This window comes from Staurois parvus, unplaced genomic scaffold, assembly GCF_062004578.1.
Source record: "Staurois parvus isolate SC_StPar_1 unplaced genomic scaffold, SC_StPar_1.0 ptg000025l, whole genome shotgun sequence".
Lineage (NCBI taxonomy): Eukaryota > Metazoa > Chordata > Amphibia > Anura > Ranidae > Staurois > Staurois parvus.
This window is the reverse complement of record NW_028317821.1, coordinates 30,346,575-30,370,981: the sequence shown is the minus strand read 5'-3', so window position 1 is coordinate 30,370,981 and position 24,407 is coordinate 30,346,575. Positions and strand designations below refer to the sequence as shown.

The 24,407-nt window shown below is 41.2% G+C and overlaps 1 protein-coding gene across 1 annotated transcript in view; it reads left to right on the top strand.

Moving 5' to 3' along the window:
• The window catches only part of UBE2N (ubiquitin conjugating enzyme E2 N), a 40,783-nt gene extending 28,010 nt beyond the window's left edge, over positions 1-12,773 (top strand). The window contains exons 3-4 of the mRNA XM_089652669.1: positions 3,837-3,977; positions 4,715-12,773. Coding sequence (XP_089508795.1) covers positions 3,837-3,977; positions 4,715-4,755 — 182 coding nt within the window. The 3' untranslated portion in view covers positions 4,756-12,773. The remainder of the gene's footprint in view (positions 1-3,836; positions 3,978-4,714) is intronic.
• The last annotated feature ends 11,634 nt before the right edge of the window (positions 12,774-24,407 follow it).

Genomic DNA, 24,407 nt, shown 5'->3' with positions numbered 1-24,407 from the left:
TGATCAATTCCCCTCCATCTGGGCAGATTTGATCAGAGGACAGTCGGTGTAAATGGACAGCCAGTCCATTTTACATTCGACTGCCCATAGAGCAGAGCAGGCTGTGTCTGTGTCTGATCTGCATAAGCGGAATGGACATGGACCTCTCATCTGCTTGTTCAGTGGGGGATCAGCAGACAGGACCCACCTGGTGAGCAAGCAGAGTCTGCTGCATGTAAAAGAGGTCTAACTTTTATAGCATTACCGGTCAGATCCCCCTGTACTGTCCAAGGATTGCATGAAAGGTTTGTGACATCACTGGGGGATGGCTTGCACCCTTGTTATAATAAGCATTCAAATTCATGATTCTATGTTAAAGATTAAACCTTTTTGGCCACTGTGGTCAGTTACTTTACTTTTCCCTTTTTCTTTATATTTAAGTATTTTTATTGAAATGATCTAAAAGTAACAAATATATCATTTAAACAGTAGTCATAGCTCAAGTAATCATTGTGACAAAATCACAAGTTTGTCAAAAGATTAACAAAGACAGTGTAAACCATCAGAGAAACGTACGACAGCATTGGAATTCTCTGACAAGTAGTCTTCTGTAAAGTAAGGATGATGTTCGTTATCAGAAACTAGGAACCTTAAACCTAATCCACAAGGGACCAGAAGCATAACAATCCCAATCAGCAGATTTAATATCTGTAGTTTATGAAGGTTAGAGTAACAAATGCACAGTTGGGAGGGGGGGGGGGGGGGGTATGGAAGGTGATGGGTAGAAGGTAAGGGGGAAACAACTGTTCTCTTGCCTGAGAATATAATCAAATTCAGAGCCATATAAGGACCCGAAGACATCTGAAACATTCAAAAATACCAACAAGAGAAAAAGAGGAGGAGGATAGGCAGCTAGTATAGAGAAAAGAGGAGTCAGCCCAGGATTTTCTAAGGGACCAATATAGAACAGATCCCATGTTCTATTTCTTTTTAAATGGTCTACACTATTGGGTCTATTTATAAAGCAGAAAATGTGACTTTTACAAACATTTGCTGCTGGAGAATCAATAGTTCCATTTAAAACAAATCTGGATAGTACTCAATCAGGGAATGTTTGTTTGTGGATGTCACATTCCCTGCTTTATAACAGACCCTTATGTGTTGTCACAATCTCTGTTTTATAATGGATCTTTATGTGTTGTCAAGGGTTTCCTATATCCAGCAGGCTTAGAGTTTATTAAGTTGTTTGTTCCACCCAGTGCCCCTCAGTTGTAAATGGCAGCCTCATGCCCAAACACTACAGACATGACAGTTGTGCTCCTTGAGGCGTAGTTTGCATGGCCACAACTTGTTCTAGTAGTAGTAACCTAGGGCACCTTTCTTTAACCCTCCCTGAGGTCACACACAGGAGACAGGAGATTAATTTTAAAAAGTATTTGAGATATTTTTGGATATTGACTCCTGGGCATGTTCAGTGGTGGCCCAATGACGCAGCAGATCACCGGGTAAATACAGTTGCCGGTTATCGGCTGCACTTTCCTTACGCTGTCACAGCGTGAGGAAAGTATTGCCGATAACCAGCAATTGTCAGAGGTGATTGACACTGATCATCAGTGTTGCCCATCAGTGCTGCCCAGCAGTGCCACCCATCAGTGCTGCCTCATCAACGCATATCCGTGAAGGAGAAAAATTACCTGTTTGCAAAATTTTATAATAGAAACAAAGTAACTTTTTTTTTTTTTTTTTTTTTTTTTTTTTTTAAACATTTTTTGCTTTTTTTTTTTTTTTTTTTCGTTTATTGCGCGAAAAATAAAATGCCCAGCGGCATGTAAATACCACCAACGAAATCTCTATTTGGGTGAAAAAAAATTATAAAGAGTTCAGATATGGCAGCCTGCATAGTTCTGAGCACTCTTTAGAAATGTTAAAAAATAAACAGAAGAACCTGCTTTGTGTGGCATAGTTATTGTGAGTTTTTCTGCTGTCTACAAATATACCATAATAACGTCCTGCCTGCATGTGTTATTGAAGTGTAAACTGCTGGTTGCTGTCATCAACTGATAATGTAGAGCTGAGATACTTGTCTGCTAGAAGATAGAATTGAACTGGAGCCGTAATGAGGCCTTTCCAGAAGACGAGCTAGTCCTATGTAAAGATTCATACATACACCAATTCAAAATACTCCATAGCAACTGCCAGTAGTGAAGTTACATTCAAAATCAAAGTATAGCTAAAGCCAAAACTTTTAATTTTGGATAGAGTAGGAAATGGTGAAAACCCCTGTCAGTATTTTTAGTCATCTGTGTCCCATTGGAGAGATTTCTTTTTACTTCCTGCTCTGGAAAAACAGCCTCTTCAAAGTGAGGAATATACCCTCTTAGAAAGTTATCACCAGAGCAAGCATTCTTGTTGGGAGATTGCCTTTTTCCGGTTCTGATAGCTCCCTTTCAGTGGTCATTGGCATCAGGCAATATACAGCAATAAGAATTTAACAGGCCTCCTCGCCACCCTATCCCAAAAAAAAAAAAAAAAGCTGCTTATTCTGCTTTGTGTTATCTTTAAATTTATGTTCATGTATCTGAGCAAAGACAAGATACTAAATTTAGTGGTGCATCGAAATATATTTTCTGTTGCCGAAACCGATACAGAAAATTCAGAATGCAATGTGAACCGAAATGTCTGCGTATGTGGGGGGTGGGGAGGCTCCAATTTTTTATTTTCTACTTTACTGTATATTTTTTTTAACTTATGATTGTATTGCTATCACATAGGGGACCAATAGTCCCTATGTGATAGCATGTAAGTGACAGGTCCTCTTTGTAAGGAAAGGGGGTCAGTGTGTGCACGGAGGGGAGCAGTGTATACAGAGAGGCTCCCTCACTGGCTGTTACTACATGTCAGTGTCTGTTTTTAAATGCAATTAGCGGCTTTTTTTTTTTTCTTCATTATATAGCTCAGAGAATGAGCTGTCACTTTTCCCTGGAGCTAAAGGAAACTAAGGGGTGGGGTCACTGGGTAATGTCACTGGGTGACCCCGCCCCTTAGTTTCCTTTAGCTTCAGGGAAAGTGACCGCTCATTCTCTGAGATGTAATTAGGAAAAGAAAAAATCCGGCAATCGCATTTAAAACTGGCAATGACATATAGACAGCCAGTCACTGTATACACTGCGCCTCTCCTGTCTTTCTCTGCCACCCCCTCCACATCTGCAGTACACAGTCTCCTGTATCAGCACCTGTATCGGCTAAATTTTCCTATTGGCAAAATGTCGATCTATATGTTTTCGAAGGCTAAAATTTTGGAGCAACCCTAATTGTTTGTTTTTAAAGCCTAATTTTTTAAAATTAAAATAAAAAGATGCTATGCTTACCTGCATGCCTTACCGCTTCTTCTGGAGTACCCTGCCGGCACTCCTACTTTCTTGTGTGTGCTCCCATAGCAAGTTGCTTGCTGTGGGGAAACACAGGTGCCGGTGCGCTCCTGACCTGGTTTGTGTGTGGCTTGGCCACACACAGAATTTGACTGACTCAAGTAGGGGCCAATGGTTCCTGCCCATGCCTGAGTCTCCAGTGATACCAGGACGTGAAGAGAAGGCCTGCAGCTAAGCACAGCACTGGATCAGAGCTGACAGGCTCTGGTAGCATTTGGAGGTAGGGGGAGCAGAAAGTGGAGAGTTTTTTCACTAACGCAGGAAATGCATTAAGTTTAAAACACTCTTAGACATTAGAACCACTTTAAATTGTTAGGACGATTATAACTTTCTTTTTTTTTTTTTTTTTTTTTTTTTGGAACATAGTGGTTGACATTTTTATTTTTTTCCTCAGTGACAGTGTGTTGAATGTCTCTTTCCTATCTGCAGATAAATGGTCTCCAGCTCTGCAGATCCGTACAGTGCTTCTATCAATTCAGGCTTTGTTAAGTGCACCGAATCCAGACGATCCATTAGCAAACGATGTAGCTGAGCAGTGGAAGACAAATGAAGCCCAAGCTATAGAGACAGGTATACTTACACAAAGGCATCATTTCCAGTTTATTGGAGCCACAGATTAACACCAGTCTTGCTGCATGCTTTTCTTTTAGCTCCAAATTGAAATCTAGGTGCTTAAAGTTCTGTAATATCCAAGAAAAGACAATATTGCCATAGAAGTAATTTGATTTACACACATTACCATATTTAACTTGTCTTGCTGCTGAGTAGTCCATCACCCTGCTGCTTTTACAATATAATTCTTCCTGTTGCAAACCTTACCCCTAATCGTACTGTCATTTTAGTACATGAACTAAATCTGTCCTGATATGCCAGTGAGTTCCCATAGGCTGACACTGCAGTAAGACAGGAGTGATACTGCCAATAAATCTTCCAGTGACATAGCGCTACTCCCTCTACCCATAGAAGCTAGTTGACAAAATAGTACTCCCCATGTCATAGCTATTTAGTAAGTCTCCCCTTCCTAGGCTGTATAATTTGAAATATGATCATGTGACCTGATTTTTAGGTGGTGATTTTATGGTACTTTTTAAAATTGAAATCTTGTTCAAGAACTGGGTTTTTTTTTGCTGAAGATTTGAATAGCAAGAGATGCTATAGGTCTGACTGAGAAAATACATAGTCCAGTTCTTTCAGGTTATGGCTCCATGCACTGTTTTTTCGTAATCATAATGCATTTGATTTGCTGTATGGTTCAGTGGTTCTGTTGTATTGTTGACATTGACACATTTTTCTTTTCTTCCTTACAGCCAGAGCATGGACTAGGCTATATGCCACGAATAACTGTTAAACTCATCTTGCTCTTCAAGTGTGCATCACTTCTTCTGTTCTGCCAAGATTTCTTCCTTATATTTTTCTTTGCGTTCAATGGACACAGTCTTAAAAAGAAAAAAATTAAATAAAAATACAGAATAAAAAAAAGCCCAGACATGGTCAGTCTTTGGTGATTAAGTGCACAATAGCAAATCTCATGTCTTGTCCTGATTCACTGTTGTACCGCATGAGCAGAGGCAGTAGATTATCATCAGCATGTTCCTTAATGTTCAAGAGGTGGCAAGACCTCCTGTAAGTTTCCATTTTAGCATCATAATTTCAGTGTGAGCACTGTAAATGGAAATAGTCTAGGGTTGTTGCAGTATCCTACTTTTTTTTTTTTTTTTCCCTCCCCCTTTTAACAAATGAGTACTTCCTTTTTATTAATATTGTTTGAAAAAGGCTAACTTGTCTGTAGTATGTTAGCCCCCTAGCTCGCTTCTGTAGACAGACAAGCTTGCCCGAAGACACAAAGTTGTGAATTCAGTGTGACCCCTATTAAATTATAACTAACTTCTCTTTTTGAGTGTTAAACCATCCAAAGCTTGTGACCATTTTGTATGGCTTGTCTTGGAAATCTGTAAATCTTATGTTTTAGTAAAATATTTTTTTGTTATTCTACTTTTGCCTTTGTACAGTTTTTCCTTAATTTTTCTTTAACACATACAAACTTGACAGGTCTATTAAGTGTGAAAGGGATCCTCAGCAAAGCAAAACTGTATATTTTTGCTGAGCTGTGAATATCGTTAGGTTTGTTGGCATTCTAATTACCTTGGCATAACAGTGAGATGATTTGCAGAATAGTCCTACATTTAGGGTGCTATGTTGAAATGTGAATTTTACAGCAGAATGCCACCTCTTTTTAGGGCATTGGAGATCTCTTCCTCATATTTATTGAGCTGCAGTTCATTTCCTGTTTTTCCTAAAGAGACTGACACAAAGCAGAACACATGTGAGAAGACTTGGTATCTGTCTTTTTCTGCATCGCACACCAAATTAGAGATACGATAGGAGAGACCCTTGAACCCCACCATCCTCATGAACAAATTTAAACATGGAATGACTGTAAAAAATGTTTTTTTTTTTTTTTTATATTAATTATTAGAATTAAATGTAATGTTAAATTTACTCATATAGAGTTTTCACATTTTTGTCTTTGTATTCATACAAGGTCTATAAATGCACTTCTGATTGCTAATTTATCAGATGGCAAGTCATTACACCCTGAGGTGTACTTCTCACATTCAGAACTTAAATTAGTGTAACCTATCTTGGCTTCCCATCAATGATCCATCAAAGATAGGTGTGGACATGATCACATCAACATAAGTAAGACGTGATTTCATTTCTGGTAATGGAGCTTGCTGTAGAGACAGACTGCTGTAACATCTGTATGACTACTTTCACACATATTCATAGCAAAAACGCATATGCATTTTTTTGCGTTTTCTGTGTATTTTTTTATAGGACGTGACTCAGAAACGCAATGGGGGGTGCCTTTTGTTTGTTTTTGATGCATTTTCCATTTATTTAAATGCATTTTTGGTGCATTTTATTTTACCGCACCAAGCCGGAGTTTAATAAGATTACATGCTCACGTGTTTTTCTTCCGCTTTTTAAATACAAGAGGAAGAAAAATGGATCAGTGTGAAAGCAGCCTTAAAGGTGTCAGGGTTAAAATATGGAATCTGCCATCTCAGCCAACAAGTCAGATTGGCCAGTCTGCACCATTGTTCTGGGTTGGAGACTTGCTAGTTGGGGAAGCAAGCATGACGTTGACAGACCCAAGCCTTCCCTCTTTAAAAAAAAAAAAGAAATCAACAATATTAACTGATATGTTATCCAGATAAGATCTCCTTAAGGAAGATTAATTCTTTATAGAACAGGTATAAAATATGTGACCATGAGCACATCAGGTTGTGGTATATTAATTGTAACCATTTATGTTCATGAATTGAGCTAATTGGAATATGGTACATTTCAGGAAGTCACTATCCATTTATTAAGATCTCCACTTAAACCTATTGCTTTTTTGGGGTAAGGATGTAAATATTTCCTGTCCTTAGCCCTCCCATTTTTCTTTTGAATAGGACTTTATCTCCCAGTCATGCATTTTACATGAACCTGTATAGAAACCTTTACACAATGTGTTTTGGTGTAAATCAAATCATTTTACAGCACTCCTGATGGAATTATAGATGAGGGCTGCATTGCTGACTTTCTTCAAAAATGGTAGTTTGTTTTTGTGCTGAACTAGTGGCTTTAATACTTGACTTGAGACAATGTATGGTAGGTCAAAATCTTGGACAAATTTCAGATGCCCTTAGGCAGGCCATAGACTGTGTGAATTTCTGTCCCGCAACGACGGGCAGCTCAATTCCTCCAACACCGTATTGACAGGGATATCCCTCCCACCAGGGGAAGCCATCTCCACCAGAAGACAGTGATTATTGTTGGTGGCTATAACAGCTGCTAGCGATTTTTACATGTAAAATCCGGCAGGCTGGTTGTACCTAAGTTGATCGATCAGCTTGGGTACTTTCATCCTGCCCATATATGGATCGAATCTCGGCCGGTACCTGTTGAACTTGCCAAGATATCAAACGTTTTATGCATGGCTTTACTTGTACTTAAAGCTGGAGTTTCAGCATGACAGCCAGGTAAGTAGAATTTTTTTAGATGTCAGTAGTAGCAACCTTCATGTTTCTCAAGACCAGTTTTCTGTGAAATTTAATTCTACATTTCAACCAAATTTAAAACCGATCAATGTATTAACAGGGACTCTAGAAATACTTGCACGCTTTGTCTTCTGGAGTTCACTTCCCAAACCTCTGCTCTTATGAAACGTGTACGTAAAAGGGAAATTACTTTTCCCAGTTCTGGTTTCAGGGCATTTTCAAAGAGTAATGGTAGGCTCTGCCTTGCAAACTGTTCACCTGCATTAACTGAACCCAATCTCATTGCCTTTAAGCACCCTCCGTTTTCCATATGTCCTCTCTCAAGTGACCAGTTAGTGAAAGAGTCTAGTGGTATTGGTCATGATGATCTGATATGCAAAATAATAATGCAACACCTGTTTCACAGGGATGCTTGGGATTAAAACATGTCTTTAAATATCATGGTTTCAAAATGCACAAACCTGCAACAATGAAAGAACGAAGTACCATTACCCTCATCCTTAGGAATCATTTTGTCACTCAGAGGGAAACGATGGTGTATTTTAAGTGGGAACAAACAGGATTTATCATTTTTATGCTTAATATGAGTGCATTGTTTTTGGTAGGTGGGCAGACTTAGACTTAATTTGTTTGAAGGAGTTGTAAAGCACAACCAGCTGTGTAGGACTGAAAAGCAGAAGGCAGATAACATGAGCAAATTTCTCTGCTCTTATGTACATGTACATGTATACTTACAGGCTGTATATAAAAATCACTTTCATAACAGATTTACATTAAGCTGATCACATGCACATGTCTAAAGTTCTATTAAAATACTATACTTTCCCTTTAAGTTTAGGTTTACTGTACGTCCTATTTGCTGGAGGAGTATGTGTAATGTAATAGGAGATGAAAGGTGTTCACTAGAAACATGTGGCTGGTGGTATGAAGTCTGGTGACATTTCATGGTGTACAAACTACAATCATGGATTGCCACGAACAAAGAAGAGTACCAATAGCTGCAGGTATAAAGAAGAGGCTGACACTGTTGAGCTCTTTTTCTGGTGGTGCTATTTGCTTTGCTGTCATGCCACTCTTATTCTTCAGTACTTTGAATCTTCTCAAGTACAAGAATGCAAGTAAGGACTAATGAACTATCTGACTCCCGTGAACTGCACATGTGCGCTGGTTCAGTGTGTCAAAGTATTGAAACCTATTGGCAGTATAACAATTGTCAAGAATTCCTAATAATTCAGCAATGGCAGGCCCTATATTTTTCACATCACAAATGAAACTGCAGCTGAGCTTTTTTTTGGAGGGGCTCACTATGTAAGAGTTCTTTTAGACTGAAAAACACTTTTGGTTTAACACTCAGGTGAGATTTCCCTTCTGGTGTTCTCAAGGTAGTCCTTCCTATTAAACAGGTGCTCTGGTCTTAACATAACCATCATCTGACAAATGATATTGAAGATGGTCAGTCTGGTGTTTTGTTCTATGTAGGGGTGCAGTCCCATTAGCACTTGCCTTAGTGTGGATACATTTGTTTTCTCTAAGGGGTGACCATGTTTACACATACATTATATTGCCAAAAGTATTGGGACGCCTGCTTTTACACGCACATGAACTTTAATGGCATCCCAGTCTTGGTCCGTAGGGTTCAATATTGAGTTGGCCCACCCTTTGCAGCTATAACAGCTTCAACTCTTCTGGGAAGGCTGTCCACAAGGTTAAGGAGTGTGCCTATGGGAATATTTGACCATTCTTCCAGAAGCACATTTGTGTGGTCAGGCACTGACGTCGGACGAGAAGGCCTGGCTCGCAGTCTCCGCTTTAATTCATCCCAACAATGTTCTATCGGGTTGAGGTCAGGACTCTGTGCAGACCAGTCAAGTTCCTCCAACCCAAACTTACTCATCCATGTCTCTATAGACCTTGCTTTGTGCACTGGTGCGCAGTCATGTTGGAACAGGAAGGGACCATCCCCAAACTGTTCCAGCAAAGTTGGGAGCATTAATTTCTCAAAATGTTTTGGGTATGCTGATGCCTTGTGAGTTACCTTTACTGGAACGAAGGGGCCAAGCCCAACCCCATACTATAATCCTCCTCCACCAAACTTTACACTTGGCAAAATTCAGTCAGGCATTGCCTTCTGGCAACTGCCAAACCCAGACACACCCATCAGATTGCCAGACAGAGAAGCGTGATTTGTCACTCCAGTGAACACGTCTCCACTGCTCTAGAATCCAGTTGTGGCGTGCTTTACACCACTGCATCCGACACTTTGCATTGCACATGGTGATGTAAGGCTTGGATGCAGCTGCACGGCCATGGAAGCCCATTCCATGAAGCTTTTCTACGTACTGTTGTCTAGTCTGAAGGTCACACAAAGTTTGGAGGTCTTTATTGACTCTGCAGACAATTGGAGACTTCTGCGCACTTTGCGCTTCAGCATGCACTGACCCCGCTCTGTCATTTTACGTGGCCTACCACTTCGTGGCTTTGTTGCTGCTGTTCCCAGTTGCTTCCAATTTGTTATGTTACCACTAACAGTTGACCGTGGAATATTTAGTAGCAAGGAATTTTAATGGATGGACTTACTGCATAGGTGGCAACCTATCACAGTACCACCCTTGGATTCACTGAGCTCCTGAGAGCGACCCATTCTTTCACAAATGTTTATAGAAGCAGTCTGCATGCCTAGGTGCTTGATTTTATACACCTGTGGCCATGAAGGTGATTGGAACACCTGAATTCAATGATTTGGAGGGGTGTCCCAATACTTTTGGCAATATAGTGTATATTGCTGGGTTGTGAACTGAAGCTAGCTAGGATCATGAGAGCCGAAAACGTTCATGAAGTTGCACTATATTTAGATCTGCTATGTGTTAGCGGAAAAATCCTGGCATGCATATAACATGAAAGCAGCTTAAACTAAACGGGTTGTGACCTGAAGGAAACATCGAAAGCCATGATTTTATTTTAATTTTTCTGAAAGTTCAATCCATTAGTATCAATTTTTAAATTTTTTTTGTAGCTTATCATAGGGATTTGCAGTGAACCACTAAAATAACAGGTTGACAGATATATAATCAAGTTTTACACTTTTTTTTTTAAATGTTTTTTTATATTTTCTTGAGTTTCACTATTCTTTCATTTCTTTCCCTTTTTTTTTTTTTTTTTTTTATAGCTGCAATTCTGTTCATTTTGCTTTCTAAGCTCTCTTGAAACAGGTGCAGTTTTATCATGTCATTGGTGCAGTTCCTTTTAACTTTAAGGCAGTGTTTCATGTGATTTAATTGCTTGTAAGAAAGAGAAATGTAATTTATCTGTCATGGTCACTATATTGCAAATGATGCAGTGGTCAACAAGGAGTTGATCTGTTGCAAGGAATTGTTTTAAATGTCCTGTAAAGTTAAATACATGTGTACAGGGATGGATGTGCGACCCTGGATGCAGACAGGTTGGGATTTATTTACAAAGGCTGGAGAGTGCAAAATCAGGCTCATTTCTGCATAGTAACAATCCACTTCTAACCTCCGCTTGTTCAATGAAGCTTTTGCAATAAAACCTGGAAGCTGATTTGTTTCTATGCAGAAGTGAGCCTGATTTTGCACTCTCCAGCTTTAGTAAATAAACCCCTTTGAGTCCAGGGCTGCTCATCTGGCCCTGTCTGTACTCCTGCAAATGCTCAGATGTGAGGTGACCTGCCTCCTACAAAAGCCAGTCATACTTGTACAGATAGCTGTAGGCAAGCACCTGTTGTTATTCCTAGCCTCATAAACACCTTCACTCTGTATGGTCTTCTGCTTAGGTGTAATTGAGACCTTATAGGCTGGTGAAGGAACAGTTTTTAATCTTTAAGTAGGCACTTCAGCATGGTGTGTGGTGGAGCATTCTCTAAATGCATCAAAACATCTGATGTTTGTGTATTGTGAGCCTGTTGATGTATATCTTCGCACTTATGTTGCTTTTCTGTTAATGTTTATTCTCACACATTATACAAAGCTCTTAGGATGAGAGCAAAAATTATAAGCACTGTAGGTAGGCTTGAATTTTTTATGCAAAACTAATATCTGTCTTGTTAGAGTAGCCAATGTCATGGATACAATTTTGTATTTGCAGCATGCTGGCTTTGGTCATTTTGTATTCACTCAAATACAGTGAAGATTTGATTTGGGTAAAATTAACCCATCAGGATAAAATATGCAATTTGCAACTGCTAATTATTTTTTTTTTAATTTCCAATCTTCGAGACTGTCATCCTTATCCACCTTTCACTACTTGGTCAATGACTATGAACAAAGATGCAGCCATTGAGGTATATGGCACTTGAGATACTCACACACTCAATTTTCCTAGGTCAAAGACTTCTCAAGTGGTAAAGGAAGGACAGTAGTGACAACTAACCCCTCTAATTCTTCACTGATGGAATCTTTAATTTTCACCTACTTAGAGGGTGGCAGTTCAGTTATTTACAACCCTCAGCTTGTTAAATTGATGAAGGGGCAGGGGGTCATTGTGAAAGTGAGGCTCCTATAGTTAATCAGCTGTCTTGAGACAAACTAATTGATAGGGGAAGTACTGCCATAGATATCAGTTCAGTTCTATGAACATCTGTGGTATAACCTTCTCTAACAACAAGTCTGTCTCAGCACAACTGATCACAAATCGGAACTGAGTGCTTGACACAGCCCTTAACTTGACACAGTTTAACTATATCTTTAAAACCTATAAACTGTAACCTGGTGAATACATGGTTCATCTTTAGAAATATTTGTTGGTGTAGCTTGGCAAGTAAAACTGGCATCCACTTCTTTTATATAAACTAGTTTTTTGCACTTGGAAAATAATCCTTAAACATCACATAGAAACCTCTACAACTACAGTATGGGCTAACTAAATGTATTATTAGTCCTCTCTGCAAATGTTACTTGTGCAGAACACCTGCAAGGCTGTTTTTCTTATTGTAATGGAGAAAATTCACACTCCAAATAGTTTGTAAATAGTTCATACAGATTTGTAACCTACAATGTAGTTGAACAGTGGGTTGGATGTGTTTTTCTGCATGCACCTGTTATCTGAGCGCTGATCGCAATATATTTTTTAACTTTGTCCAGTCTAGAAAACTGTTCCAACAAAGCATTTTTTCATACACAAGTGTTATGTGAAATTAGTCCTGAGATTCTAACTGTGCAGCTGCTCATGCAGACCTATATATGTTTATACTTCTTTAAATAATGTAACACTCTGTGACAGTTCATTATGAATGTTTTACATCTTCTCTTATAATGGCATGTCTCAATGTAAGATAACATTACAAATAAAAGGAAGAACATGGTTTGAGTTCTGCTTTTCTTCCAGGGATTTCAACTTCTATTTTCTATAAATGCAGTATACTTTTTGTAAACAGTCACCTTTGAAATGCATAATAAACATTGCATGCTTTCTCAGAAGTAATGGTAGAAAATATATTTCTTTACAGGTTAGTCAGATGGTCATACAACTTTTGTGGGCCTACAATCACATTCAAAGTGTTACGTCGTGATGGAAAGTAGACTCTTAAATAGACTGGTGAAAGCAAAAAGCTACAGGTTTTAACATTAAGGCACCTCCAGAATTCCTGCTGTAGCATCCCAAACCCTCTTGTCACAGCTGAATTCCAAACTGTCCTGATAGAACTGATCACTTTTGGGGAGGTTTGGAGCTGACACACAAGCCACACAGACATTTACTACTGGCCCATCTCTGTGATGAGTAATTTCACTGACCAATAGGAATGTGCAGAAGGCAGGATAGGAGGGTAAGCTTCAGCACTAACAAGAGTACCAAAGCTTTTTCCTTTCAAAACATTTGTGGTTTGACAGTGGCAGGAAAGTTGGGAGGGCTGTATTTTTTGGAATGTTAAACTCTACCTAAAGATGATTTAAGTGAGTGCTCACAAACCTTGAAGATGAGCCCAGGGCCCTGAAAATCAGAATGCATTTGTGCAAATCTCAACTACCACTTTTTCAGCCACCTGGGCCCGGTTTTAAGATGCACACAAGTTTGTAGCTTCTTCCCTGGCTTCTATGGTCCGTGTGGGCTTGGGACACTCACCGCTGCTACCCCCTTTTGATTGGTGAATGCGGTTTTTCGGATCAAGGGCATATGTACATTATTTCCAGTAGGGACGAGAAACATGGTTGGCACTGGGCCATGGAGAGTTCTGGCCCATGGAATGCTGGGGGGGGGGGGGGGGAAGGGGCTGGCAGTAAACCACCTCCAGTTTTGGGTCCTGCAAGGAGCCCCTGGATGCATTAGAAAGGAGTTGGATTGGTTGGTTGATGAACATGGTTTTGCACAGGCTCCTTTTGTTATCTGGCCACTTCTGTGTTCTACAGGAGGACGCAGCTGAGGTGGAACCGGGCATCACTAGTACTGGCTCGGGTAAGGGGAATGGGAGATCTGTATTATCTGTCCGAGGGAGGGATGAGCTTGTTTTTTTTTTTCATCACTTTTTCTGCAGAGATTTGCGTACACTGGCTACCTTGGCTTCCCTGTGTGTGGCATGGGGCTGGCTTTCTTTTGATGCAGGTGGATGTACCCTTCTTTGGGGGTGAGGGGACTGGTTTGTTCTTTAATTTCGAGCTCCGTCCAAAGATGTGGATAAATATGGGGGAATGAAAATTGCCCTTTTTTTCTGCTGCGTTGAGAATACTGGAGCAAGCCAATATGTAAACATTTTAGTGATAGGTTTGTCCTCAAGGGATCTGCAGTGGTTTGCAAGGGGCTCCCTTTCAGGAGTTCAGCAGGAAATTTCTGAGATTAACTGATCTCATTCCTCCCTCAGCCAGCCTGTAGTTGTGCCTTCCGTTTCAGCCATGGAGGAGGGAAAACAAAATATGATGGAGTAGACTAGCTAGGGGAGCAGATTATTTGTTTGGTACAATGTATGACACGCTAGATATTCAGGAGGAGAAGGTTTCCTTGTCTCTTTATGACAAAATGTACTAAACTCTGATAGAGGAGGGACAGTTTTCCTGGTGCATAGCACTTTATCCTAATCCAACAAAAAAGAATGTCTGGACCTGGAAAACATTTTTCCCTAAAACCCTGAAGTGCAGGTTCCCTTTGAATGATGAGCCCACAAAGTTCCTAAACTTGATGCATCCTTCTCCCATGCATCCAAGTCCACAGACTTATCATTCAAAGATATGGGTATCCTGACAGAACTCGTGAACAAGAGGATGGAGGTCTTGTTAAAGTGGGCATGGAAGGTTGTGAAGGCTAAGCTTAAACCTGCTATGGAAACCACTGTGGTGCCGTGGAACCTGGAGTATTGGCTATCCAAGATGCAGTCGCAACTTGACCTGGGAACTTCAAGATGAGATCCTGGAGTCTTTTCAGTTTTATTTCAGGCTGCGGTCCACATGCCTGATGCTTCGGCAGAGTCTGCTAAATTATTAGCCAAAACGGCAGCTTTTGTCAATTCTACATGCAGGACAATCTGGTTGAAGTCCAGATGGGGGACCCAGGCTCTAAAGTGTGTCTCTGTGGCATTTCTTTTGAGGATCTGTTGTTAGGTCCGGACCTGGAAAAGACCTTGGACCGGCCGCCAGATAAGAAAAAGCTTTACCGGTTAAAAAGAAAAACTCTGGTGAAGCATTTCTTCCAAGGGCAGGAAGCCCAATCCCAGAGTTCCAAGGAGCCAACCCAAAAGAAATAGTGGGGCAAAGGCAAACAAAAGGGAGGGATACTTTTTCCCCTCTCCTAGCAATGCCTCAAAGTCCCAATGATTGGTCCCGGTAGGAGGAAGGTTGGTGCTCTTCCTACTGCAGTGGCAGTCGTTGTTCAGAGGTTCATTGTGGAGGGTTATAGATTGGCATTAGAGGGCAGTCCACCCACAAAAACGTTCCTGACTTCCCCTCCCAAAGATCCTCAGAAAGTGATAGCCCTCTTATCTCTGAGGGATTTGGTAGACCAGTGAGTATTTCAGTCCCTGCTCAAAAATAAATTGGGGCTTTTATCCTCACGTTTTTGTTGTTCAAAAGCCATCAGGCAAGTATTGACTTATTTTGAACCTAAAACCCTTGAACAAATAGGTAGATAAGAAAAGATTTTGTATGGAAAGAATATTTTTCAGTGAAGACTTCGGATCACGGATTGTTTTCTGGCCTCCCTTCAACTTGAGGGATGTCTAACTACATATTCACGCAGAATCCCAAAAATTTCTGTGGGTTTTTCCGGTGGGGCAGAAAGATGCACCATTTTCAATTCAGGGCACACTTTTTCAGCCTGGCAACAGCCCCCAGGATTTTCACAAATGTCCTGGTGGAGGTTCTGACCCAGCTAGGATTAAAGGGGGTCTGTTATCCCCTATCTGGCTGGATGATTATCTTTTTTTTCTTGGTCCAGAAAGGACCAGCTAAAAAAGGACCAGCAGGGAGCAATTCCTTTTTAGAGTCCAGAATGGGTCATAAATAGTTTTTCAGGTACAGAGTAGACTATGTGACATAAAAGGTGTTTCTCCCAGAGGAGAAAATACGCAGGGTGATGAAGATATCAGCCTTCCTCCAGTACAATCTTCCAGTATCCATTCATATGGCTATGTCACTGTTAAGGCTGAAGGTGCCATGGGCTAAAGCTCACTTCAGGTGCCTCCAGTCCAACATTCTTGGAGTCTGGGACAGAAACCAGGAGTCTTTATACAAGACCTTACATTTGTCCCATAAACCCAGGAGATCCCTGTAGTGGAGGGACAGGAAGAATCTTTCTTGAGGTCTCCTGTAGTCCTTCCCAGTCTCGGTGAGATTAACCACAAATGTGAACTCCTTTGGTTGGAGCACGCACTCTGGTGACAGTGGCTCAAAGCTCCTGGTCCAAGGCAGAGGCCCAAAATCAGCCAACTGGAGTGAGCTGAGAGCAGTCTGGGAGGCCCTCCAGGTGTTTGACAAAGAGAATGTGGGGCACCACCCTCAAATACTGTTGGAAAATGTGGTGACAGTCACTTAAGAAAGGGGAGGCATGGTATCGTTCTAACAGGCAGCATCTTTGCTTGGACAGTGATCAGTCTTCTATTGATCTCTGTGGTCTAAGATCTGTCATCTGATGGGCTCTATGAACCTATTAGCAGATTTTCTGAGTTGTCATCAGGTACAGGAGAAATCAGGAAATGTTTTGTTTACTATCCATACTATCGAACAGAACTTGAGTTTTGCAAGTAGACCTGTTTTCGAGCAGGCCAAAGTTCCAGCTTTTTTCACTCTATCCCCGGAGCTGACTCTGCTTGACCAAGTCGCTGTGATTCATTTGTGGAATTTTCATATGTTATGCCTTTTTTCTGTTCAAACTTATTCCTCTTGACCTAAGGAAGTTCAAATAAGAGAAAACAGCAATGATTTTGTTAGCACCTCATTGGCCTTGGCCCATAAGGGCTCTGTTCTCTAGCCTATTGCGCATGGCAACTGAGCCTCCTCTGATGTTCCAGGAGAGAGAGAACTTATTTCAAGAACCAGTGGTTTTTCCCATGTTTCAAACCCTAAAGCTTTTGGCCTGGTTTCTGAAGAAACCATCTTGAAAGCGAAGGGTTTGTCAGAGTTGGATGAAGGCGACTGGACAGGTCTGGAAGGTTTTCTGTTCTTGGCACCAGACCAAGAAGGTCACCCTGGAGGTTCTGTTCATCTTTGAATTTATATAGGATGGGGGAGACCAAGGCCTTGCAATCAGTACTTTTTTTTTTTTTAGGGTGCATGTAGCAGCATGGAGTGTTTTTTGGCGCAGTCTTTAGTTGGTTCTGCACTTTTGACACAGTTTTCCTTCCTAAGGTGTCCTCAAGGTTCCACCGGTCTCAGGAGCTTAAGGAACTCCTTCTCCTTGCAGTGAGAGCTTGTATTCTACAATACTTAAATCTAATAGTCAAATGCCTTTTTTGTTTTGCACTCAGGGAATAGGGCAGGATGTCAAGCTCAAAAAAAATACGACCCAGTGGATTAAGCAAGTGATCATGGAATCCTATAACGCTTTCGACAAAGTTGGTTCTCTATCTTCTGTGGCCCATTCTACTAAGGCCATGTCCACCTCTTGGAAGGAGTGAACAGGAGCATCTCCAGAACATTTATATATCGAGCAGCAACATGGTCTAGCTACTCTTACATCAAGCACTATTGGTTTGACCTTCACTCAGCCCAAGACCAGGCATTTGGGAGAAACGTCGTACAGGCGATAGTTCCCTCCCTAAATTTGGTAAATTCTCACTTTTATCCTCTCTTGCGCTGTGCTGGACAGACACCCAGAATTACAATACCAGTGACTTTTTCTAGGAGTTGTACAGGACAGCAGGAGCTACAAACACCCCCCCCCCCTGATTTGTTGTAAATATTGGGGTACTGTGTGTTGTAGTTACGCCCTGGTGTGTTTCTTGATCAAGATACTGGCAAAGCAAATCACCTTTCAATGACTTCCTCTTTGTTTCTTGTCTCTGGAGGTGGAGCTTCACTCTCTCTTGTCATGGATGACTCCTAGAGAAAGAGTTACTGATAAGTAGAAAGTTTTCTTTGTTTTTAAAACCAATAAGAACAGGTATCCCTTTCCCAGCTGTTCTTTCAGCAATAGCAAACAGGTTGGCTTTCCAGCTAAACCAAAGAATTAAGAGGATGAAGACAAAAATGTAGCATTTTATTTTCCAACTGAGGAATACATACATGTAAAGGCTTAGGAACAGTCCAAAGTCTTGTTGCTGAAAAACCATTTCTGTAGTCATTAACCCCTTCACGCCTAAGGGTAAAACAAATCTAAATGCCTAAGCACAAGTCTATAACGTTGACATGTGATAGAAAAACCAGCACAACTACTTTGTACATCCAGGTGAATTATACCTTGATTTTTTTCAGGACAAATTGGGCTTTCATTTGGTGATAAATGGTAATGGATAGCTCCTGATTTTTTTTTTATTATTATTATCAAAGGAAAAGTGACCCAAAATAGTAAAAAAAAAATATTTTTTTTTTTATTTAGCTGTGTGTTTCTTGTTACGACTATAACCTACCATCAAAGAACACCCCAAAATAAACTCTCCAGCTCTTGACGATCGCAGCGATACCATATATGTGTATGTTATTTGTACCCGTAATACAGCCCAGAAACAATAGTGTGCATTTTGTTTTTGTCTTTTTTTTTTTTTTTTTACCTAAAACACGCTGACATTAACACTGACACCAATAATTTTTTTTTTTTTTAAATCCTGACTTTTGACCTAAACACTAACCCTGGCACTGAACTAGATGAAAACTTGATCTAGGTGTTTTTTCTTTATTTGTTTCTTTTATTTTTTAATATTCTTTTATTTTATTTACTAATTTTTTTATTCTCTCTATGCCAGGAGTATCTCATACATTGTATCTCTCTCCTCCATTCATAGAGAGAAAAAAAAAAAAGCAACAAGGGGGCCAGGCTGCACAGTGACTGATCACTGTGATAGCCAATCAGAGGCTATCACAGCGATCATGGGGCCCGGGAGTTCCGGGTCACGATCGTTAGAACGGGACCTGGTGCTCTCAGTGACACCGCAGTCTCAGTTGAGCGCAGCACAAAGACAGGTACGCAAATATGCGGCCCCACGGAAAAAAACCCAGTTCCGTGAGGCCGCATATTTGTGTGACGTCGGCAGGAAGGGAAGAAAACACAAAAAGGTGCACTCTCCTTGTGCATTACCGTGATAAAAAAAAAAAATGGATTATAAAAAAAAAAAAGTGACGAGTGAATACTTCCAAACACCCCAGCTCACTCCCACATCGAGAGGGTGCAGTTTTTGTTTTCGCACATAATTTGCTCCCCTATATATGGGCTACTAACAACTTCAGCTCTGAGGAAGGGAGTTCTACTCCTGAAACGCATTAGCTTTCTTTACCACATGACCCCTGCTGTTTGAGACTGCTACTTTTAGCTGTCTGGTTATATGACCCTTAGTTTGTGAGTATTCACTTGCCATTTTTTTTGTTTAATAAAATTTTTTATAATAAATTCATTTTTTTTTTTAATAAATCCTATTGTTTTTTTTATCACAGTAAAGCATGAGGAGAGTGGGCTCTTTTGTATTTTCTTCTAGTTAGTATGAAGATTCCCCCGATCTCTAGAGGACTGCACCTCAGCGAGTGACAGACACCGTGTGCTTGTGGAGCCTGAAGATCTGAGTGCTGGTTTGGTTTTATCTTGGTATACTGTATAATATTCAAGGAACAGTATGCCCAGACAGACCTTTAAAAAAAAAAGTTTTCTGAGAAAGATGCATGTTTTTTTTTTAAACAAATGTCCTAATTTGAGAGTGGCCCTATCTAAATCAGAAGCACCAAAATTGTTCTCCCCCTCTCGTCTACTGGCAGTGACTTGTACACTAGTGTAACAAAGCACTTCACTACTAACCCCCCAAATAAGTGGTGTTTCATTATTGATTACCAATGTAAGGGGGCACTTAAATGCGAACCACCTATGTGAGAAGGCTTTTCACCACTAGCCAACAGTGTAAGGGGACACTGCACCATTGACAGTACAAGAAGCACTTCACTGACCACTAGTCGCTTGTCTTGGTAATGTACAATGAGCTTACAATATATTAATATTCAGGTCTGTGGGGAACTCCTTGCTAAAAACTTTTAAAGCTTAACTTCATTGCAGTATTTTTTTTAATCCGTAACAGGGACAGGTCATACAATAGATGAAAATGTCCATTTTCTAGTGCCTGCTATGTTCATTGAAATCTTAATTCCTCTGCCGCAGCCTGGATATCCCCACAACTATGATTTTCTGGTGCTGCAGGGGTTAATCAGAGCAGCTGGATCTGTCACAGGCACTTGTCAAAAGTGCTGACTATGCCCACCCTCTCTGCCTCACTGCTTCATTTCTTAAAGCTGTATTGCTGCTTTCCACAGTGAAAAGCACTCTCTGAATGGCAGACAGGCAGATGAATGAAAGGTCCACCTCCTCCATTCCTAGAGCACTTCTCGCTGCCAGAACAGATACTACAGCTTTTGTAAAGGGAACATGAGGGTGGAAAGTGCGTAGTCATAGTGTGGGCATAGTCAGCACTTTTGACAATTGCCTGTGACAGGTCCAGCCACTTGTATTAATGAAGTATGGTTAATGCTTTTTTTTGGCAAATTCTTCTGAGGGTCACAGGAGTACAGCTAGTTTTGCACTCCTGTGGCCTGTTTTCAGCTGACAGTCAACTGTCTTCTGCTGTCACAGAGCTGGTCCAGGCTCTGAAAAGATCCTGACCATATGTAATCTCTAACCAACAGGGCCCTCTGATTCCTTTTCTACCAAATTGTACTGCAACGTCTGCCTTCAGTTTGTAAAGCGCTGCGCAAACTGTTGGCGCTATATAAATCCTGTATAATAATAACATGGTCAGGATCTACCCAGAAGCTTGAAGCAGAACCTGGCTGAGCCTAACATTGATCCACCGAGAGCCTGAGCCAGCCACTTCCACTTCCTCCACAGCCTGGTAGTGGAGGAGAAGATCGGAGAACCGGTGATTGACAGTCACTAGCACTTTGCAGGCTGGAAGCTGAGCGATCAGCGGTGTTTGATCGCTTGATTCTCAGTCTTAACGGGCGAGGTTACAGCTGGGATCGGTGCTGCAGCAATCTACAGTAGGTATGATTTTTTTTTTCTTGCAATCCCCAAATTTCTCCTTTTAATCCCCACTGTACTGGCAGCCTTCTTGTACCCTCAAGCTATGTTTTGATTGCTGTGCCACAGGCAAGAGCCTCACAGACGTATAAAAAAAATCAGCACAATCAATTTTTTTTTTCTTTAAATGAAACTTCTATTGCATACGATTTTGCGTAAACTGAATATAGACAGAGAGCCTACCTTAACCTCTTCGGGCTGGTGCCTCCCGGCCCTTTAAGCATTTCAGAAGCTGGGAGGGCGGGGTGGGGTTTTAGGGTCATGTGACTGCCGTGATTCGCCGGCACATGATCGGAAAAGGTCCCGGGGCAGATCGATACCTTTCCGGGAGTTGCGGACATATGTGCTGGGAGCGCGCTCTCAGCAAGTATGCAATTTTTAATTGCACGCAAATATATGGCGTCAAGGCCCAGACGCCGAGAGGCCGCTTATTTGCATGTGATCGGCGTCAAGGGGTTAAAGAAGAATTTCATTCAAATTGCAGCCATCAGCTATTAAGACAATAAACACTTTGGTCAGGAGTATGTAAAGTGCAACATATGCAGTCCATAGATGGGTCGAACATCGGCCGATTTTTCGAATGATAAACAAAAAATCGGTCGTCCGTTCGGCCAACGTTACCACCAACGATTAAAAAAATCTGCAGACTAAATCATAAAGTTCACCTCATAACTTCTGTCCCTTGCAGGTCACGGCTCATGCGCAAATTTTTATTGTTAAAACGATCGGCCGATTTGGCCATCATTGCAAAATATACAGTTGGAAATAAAGCATGATGTAATAACTGTCACCCTAATAACGTTCTCTCAGATCAGGCTCAGTTCCTGCACCTTCACACCTCAGATCACCCCAATTCCTGCACCTCCACACCTCTGATCACCCCAATTCCTGCACCTTCACACTTCATCAACCCAATGTCTGCACCTTCACACCTCAGATCACCCCAATTCCTGCACCTTCACACCTCATCAACCCAATTCCTGCACCTTCACACCTCAGATCACCCCAATTCCTGCACCTTCATACCTCTGATTATCCCATTTCCTGCACCTTCACTCCTCTGATCACCCCAATTCCTGCACCTTCACACCTCAGATCACTCCAATTCCTGCACCTTCACACCTCTGATCACCCCAATTCCTGCACCTTCACACCTCTGATTATCCCATTTCCTGCACCTTCACTCCTCTGATCACCCCAATTCCTGCACTTTCACTCCTCTGATCACCCCAATTCCTGCACTTTCACACCCCAGATCACCACAATTCCTACACCTTCATACCTTTTGATCAGTCCCAATTCTTCCATCTTCACACCTCCTATCAGTCCCAATTCCTGTACCTTCACACCTCAGATCACCCCAGCTTGCTGCACCTTCACACCTCAGATCAGTCCCAAATCTTGCACCATCACACCTCAGAACACCCCAGTTCCTGCACCACCACTGTGATGAACGCAGTGCCCGACCCCTGCCCTTCTCACCAACTGGTGACAAAAGACCAGCTTATCTCACACCGCGCTGTCACTTGCATAACAATGCCACTCTCAGCTGCGCCCTGCACAAAGATTTTCCAGCTCGTGCGACCACAATCTATGTGCCAGCAGCCTGAGAGCGATTGTCACTGGGTTAGGTTAATTACGCAATTAACCCTTCAAAGTGCAAACTGCCATAGTTTTGGGACTATCAACCCTTCACAATGTTAGCAAGAACAAATGTGAACAATAAATATCTTTAATACACACTGTCACCACAGACAAGTATATTCAGATGATTATTACATACAGTAGCAGTCTTCAAGAGATGGGGATTCTTTAGTTTGCATTAAAAGCCTTAGAGATCATTTTAACACTTTTCAATAGAGTTTATTAATGAAAAGGTCAAATGGTGCAATTAAAATATTTACAGAAAAGGATGTTAAAAATAAATAAAGAACAATAAAGCAACAGAGAAATAAAAGAATGGAGTTAAGATAGAATATTTGCAAAGTCCTGGTTTTAGCAGAGTCCAATTGTCCAAGCAAAAACATTGCTGTGGCTCTCTTGGGTGTTCCTTGGCTGATGTTAAATGACAGTTCTTTTACTAGATCTGGTCAGTCCCTTTTCTATGATATCAAAGGGGTGTCGCTAGAGACCAACTGACCAATAATCTGGTTTAAGGGATGGGTGGTAGGAGGTCACTAAATTTATGACCAAGTCTTAACTACAGTTTTACACTAAAATTAATAACCTCCAAAATGTACAGGTGATATTCTAGCAACTAGCAGATTAATATTGGGAATTATATTTCAAACCCAGGGATACCAAACACAGCGTACTTTGTCACCCAGGAGGGAAGAGACTGCTTTCTCCCCTTTTGTATGTGCTAACATAGTCATGAATGGCCTTGATTTGTTCGGTAGGACATTCCCCATTCAAATATATGTCTAATATTAATGTGTCCTGTTCCTGTTGAATTCTATGCATTGAAGGAATTAAGTTGTGGAATAGACGTTTTATGTCACGCTCTGCATTTTTAGAGCCTTAATGGCCTTACAGGTCATGTGTGACTGCTTGACTGAGTTATTATTGTTTTACAATAGGGCAGAGGAAAGTGTTTTCCATGGTTAGTGGAAGCAGACATCCTGCCAAGACTAATTAGCTGTTTACAGCCTGGCCAGCTCTGTGTTTTAATTTAGGAGAGGGAAGGGGAGGAAGATCATTGCTCATGAAAAACAAAAATGGTAGTCACGTACAGGTTCCATGTCTCTATTGCGCACAATCATTACAATCACACCTCAGATCACCCCAATGCTTGCACCTTTACACCTCAGATCACCCAAATTCTTGCACCATCACACCTCATATCACCGCAATTCCTGCACCATCACACCTCATATCACTCCAATTCCTACACCTCAGATCAGCCCAATTCTGCAGCTCCACACCCCAGATCACTCCCAATTTCTGTACCTCCACATTTCAGATCAGCTTCAATTCCTGCTACTTCACATCTCAAATCACCATACCCATGTCTGCACATCTGTCCCACCACTGTTCTTCTCACTCATCTAACCCACCACTGTACCCTCTTATCTGCCCCACCACTGTACCTCTTTTCTCATCTGCCTCACTATTTTACCCCCTTTCTCATCTGCCTCACTATTTTACCCCCTTTCTCATCTTCCTCACCAATGTATTTATTGCTCATCTGCTCAACCCCCTGCTCTTCTGTCCCACCGCTGTACTTTTCTGCTCATTTGCCCCAGTGCTGTAACCCCCTGTTTATCTCCTCAACTGCTGTACCCCCTTCTCTTCTGCTCCACCACTG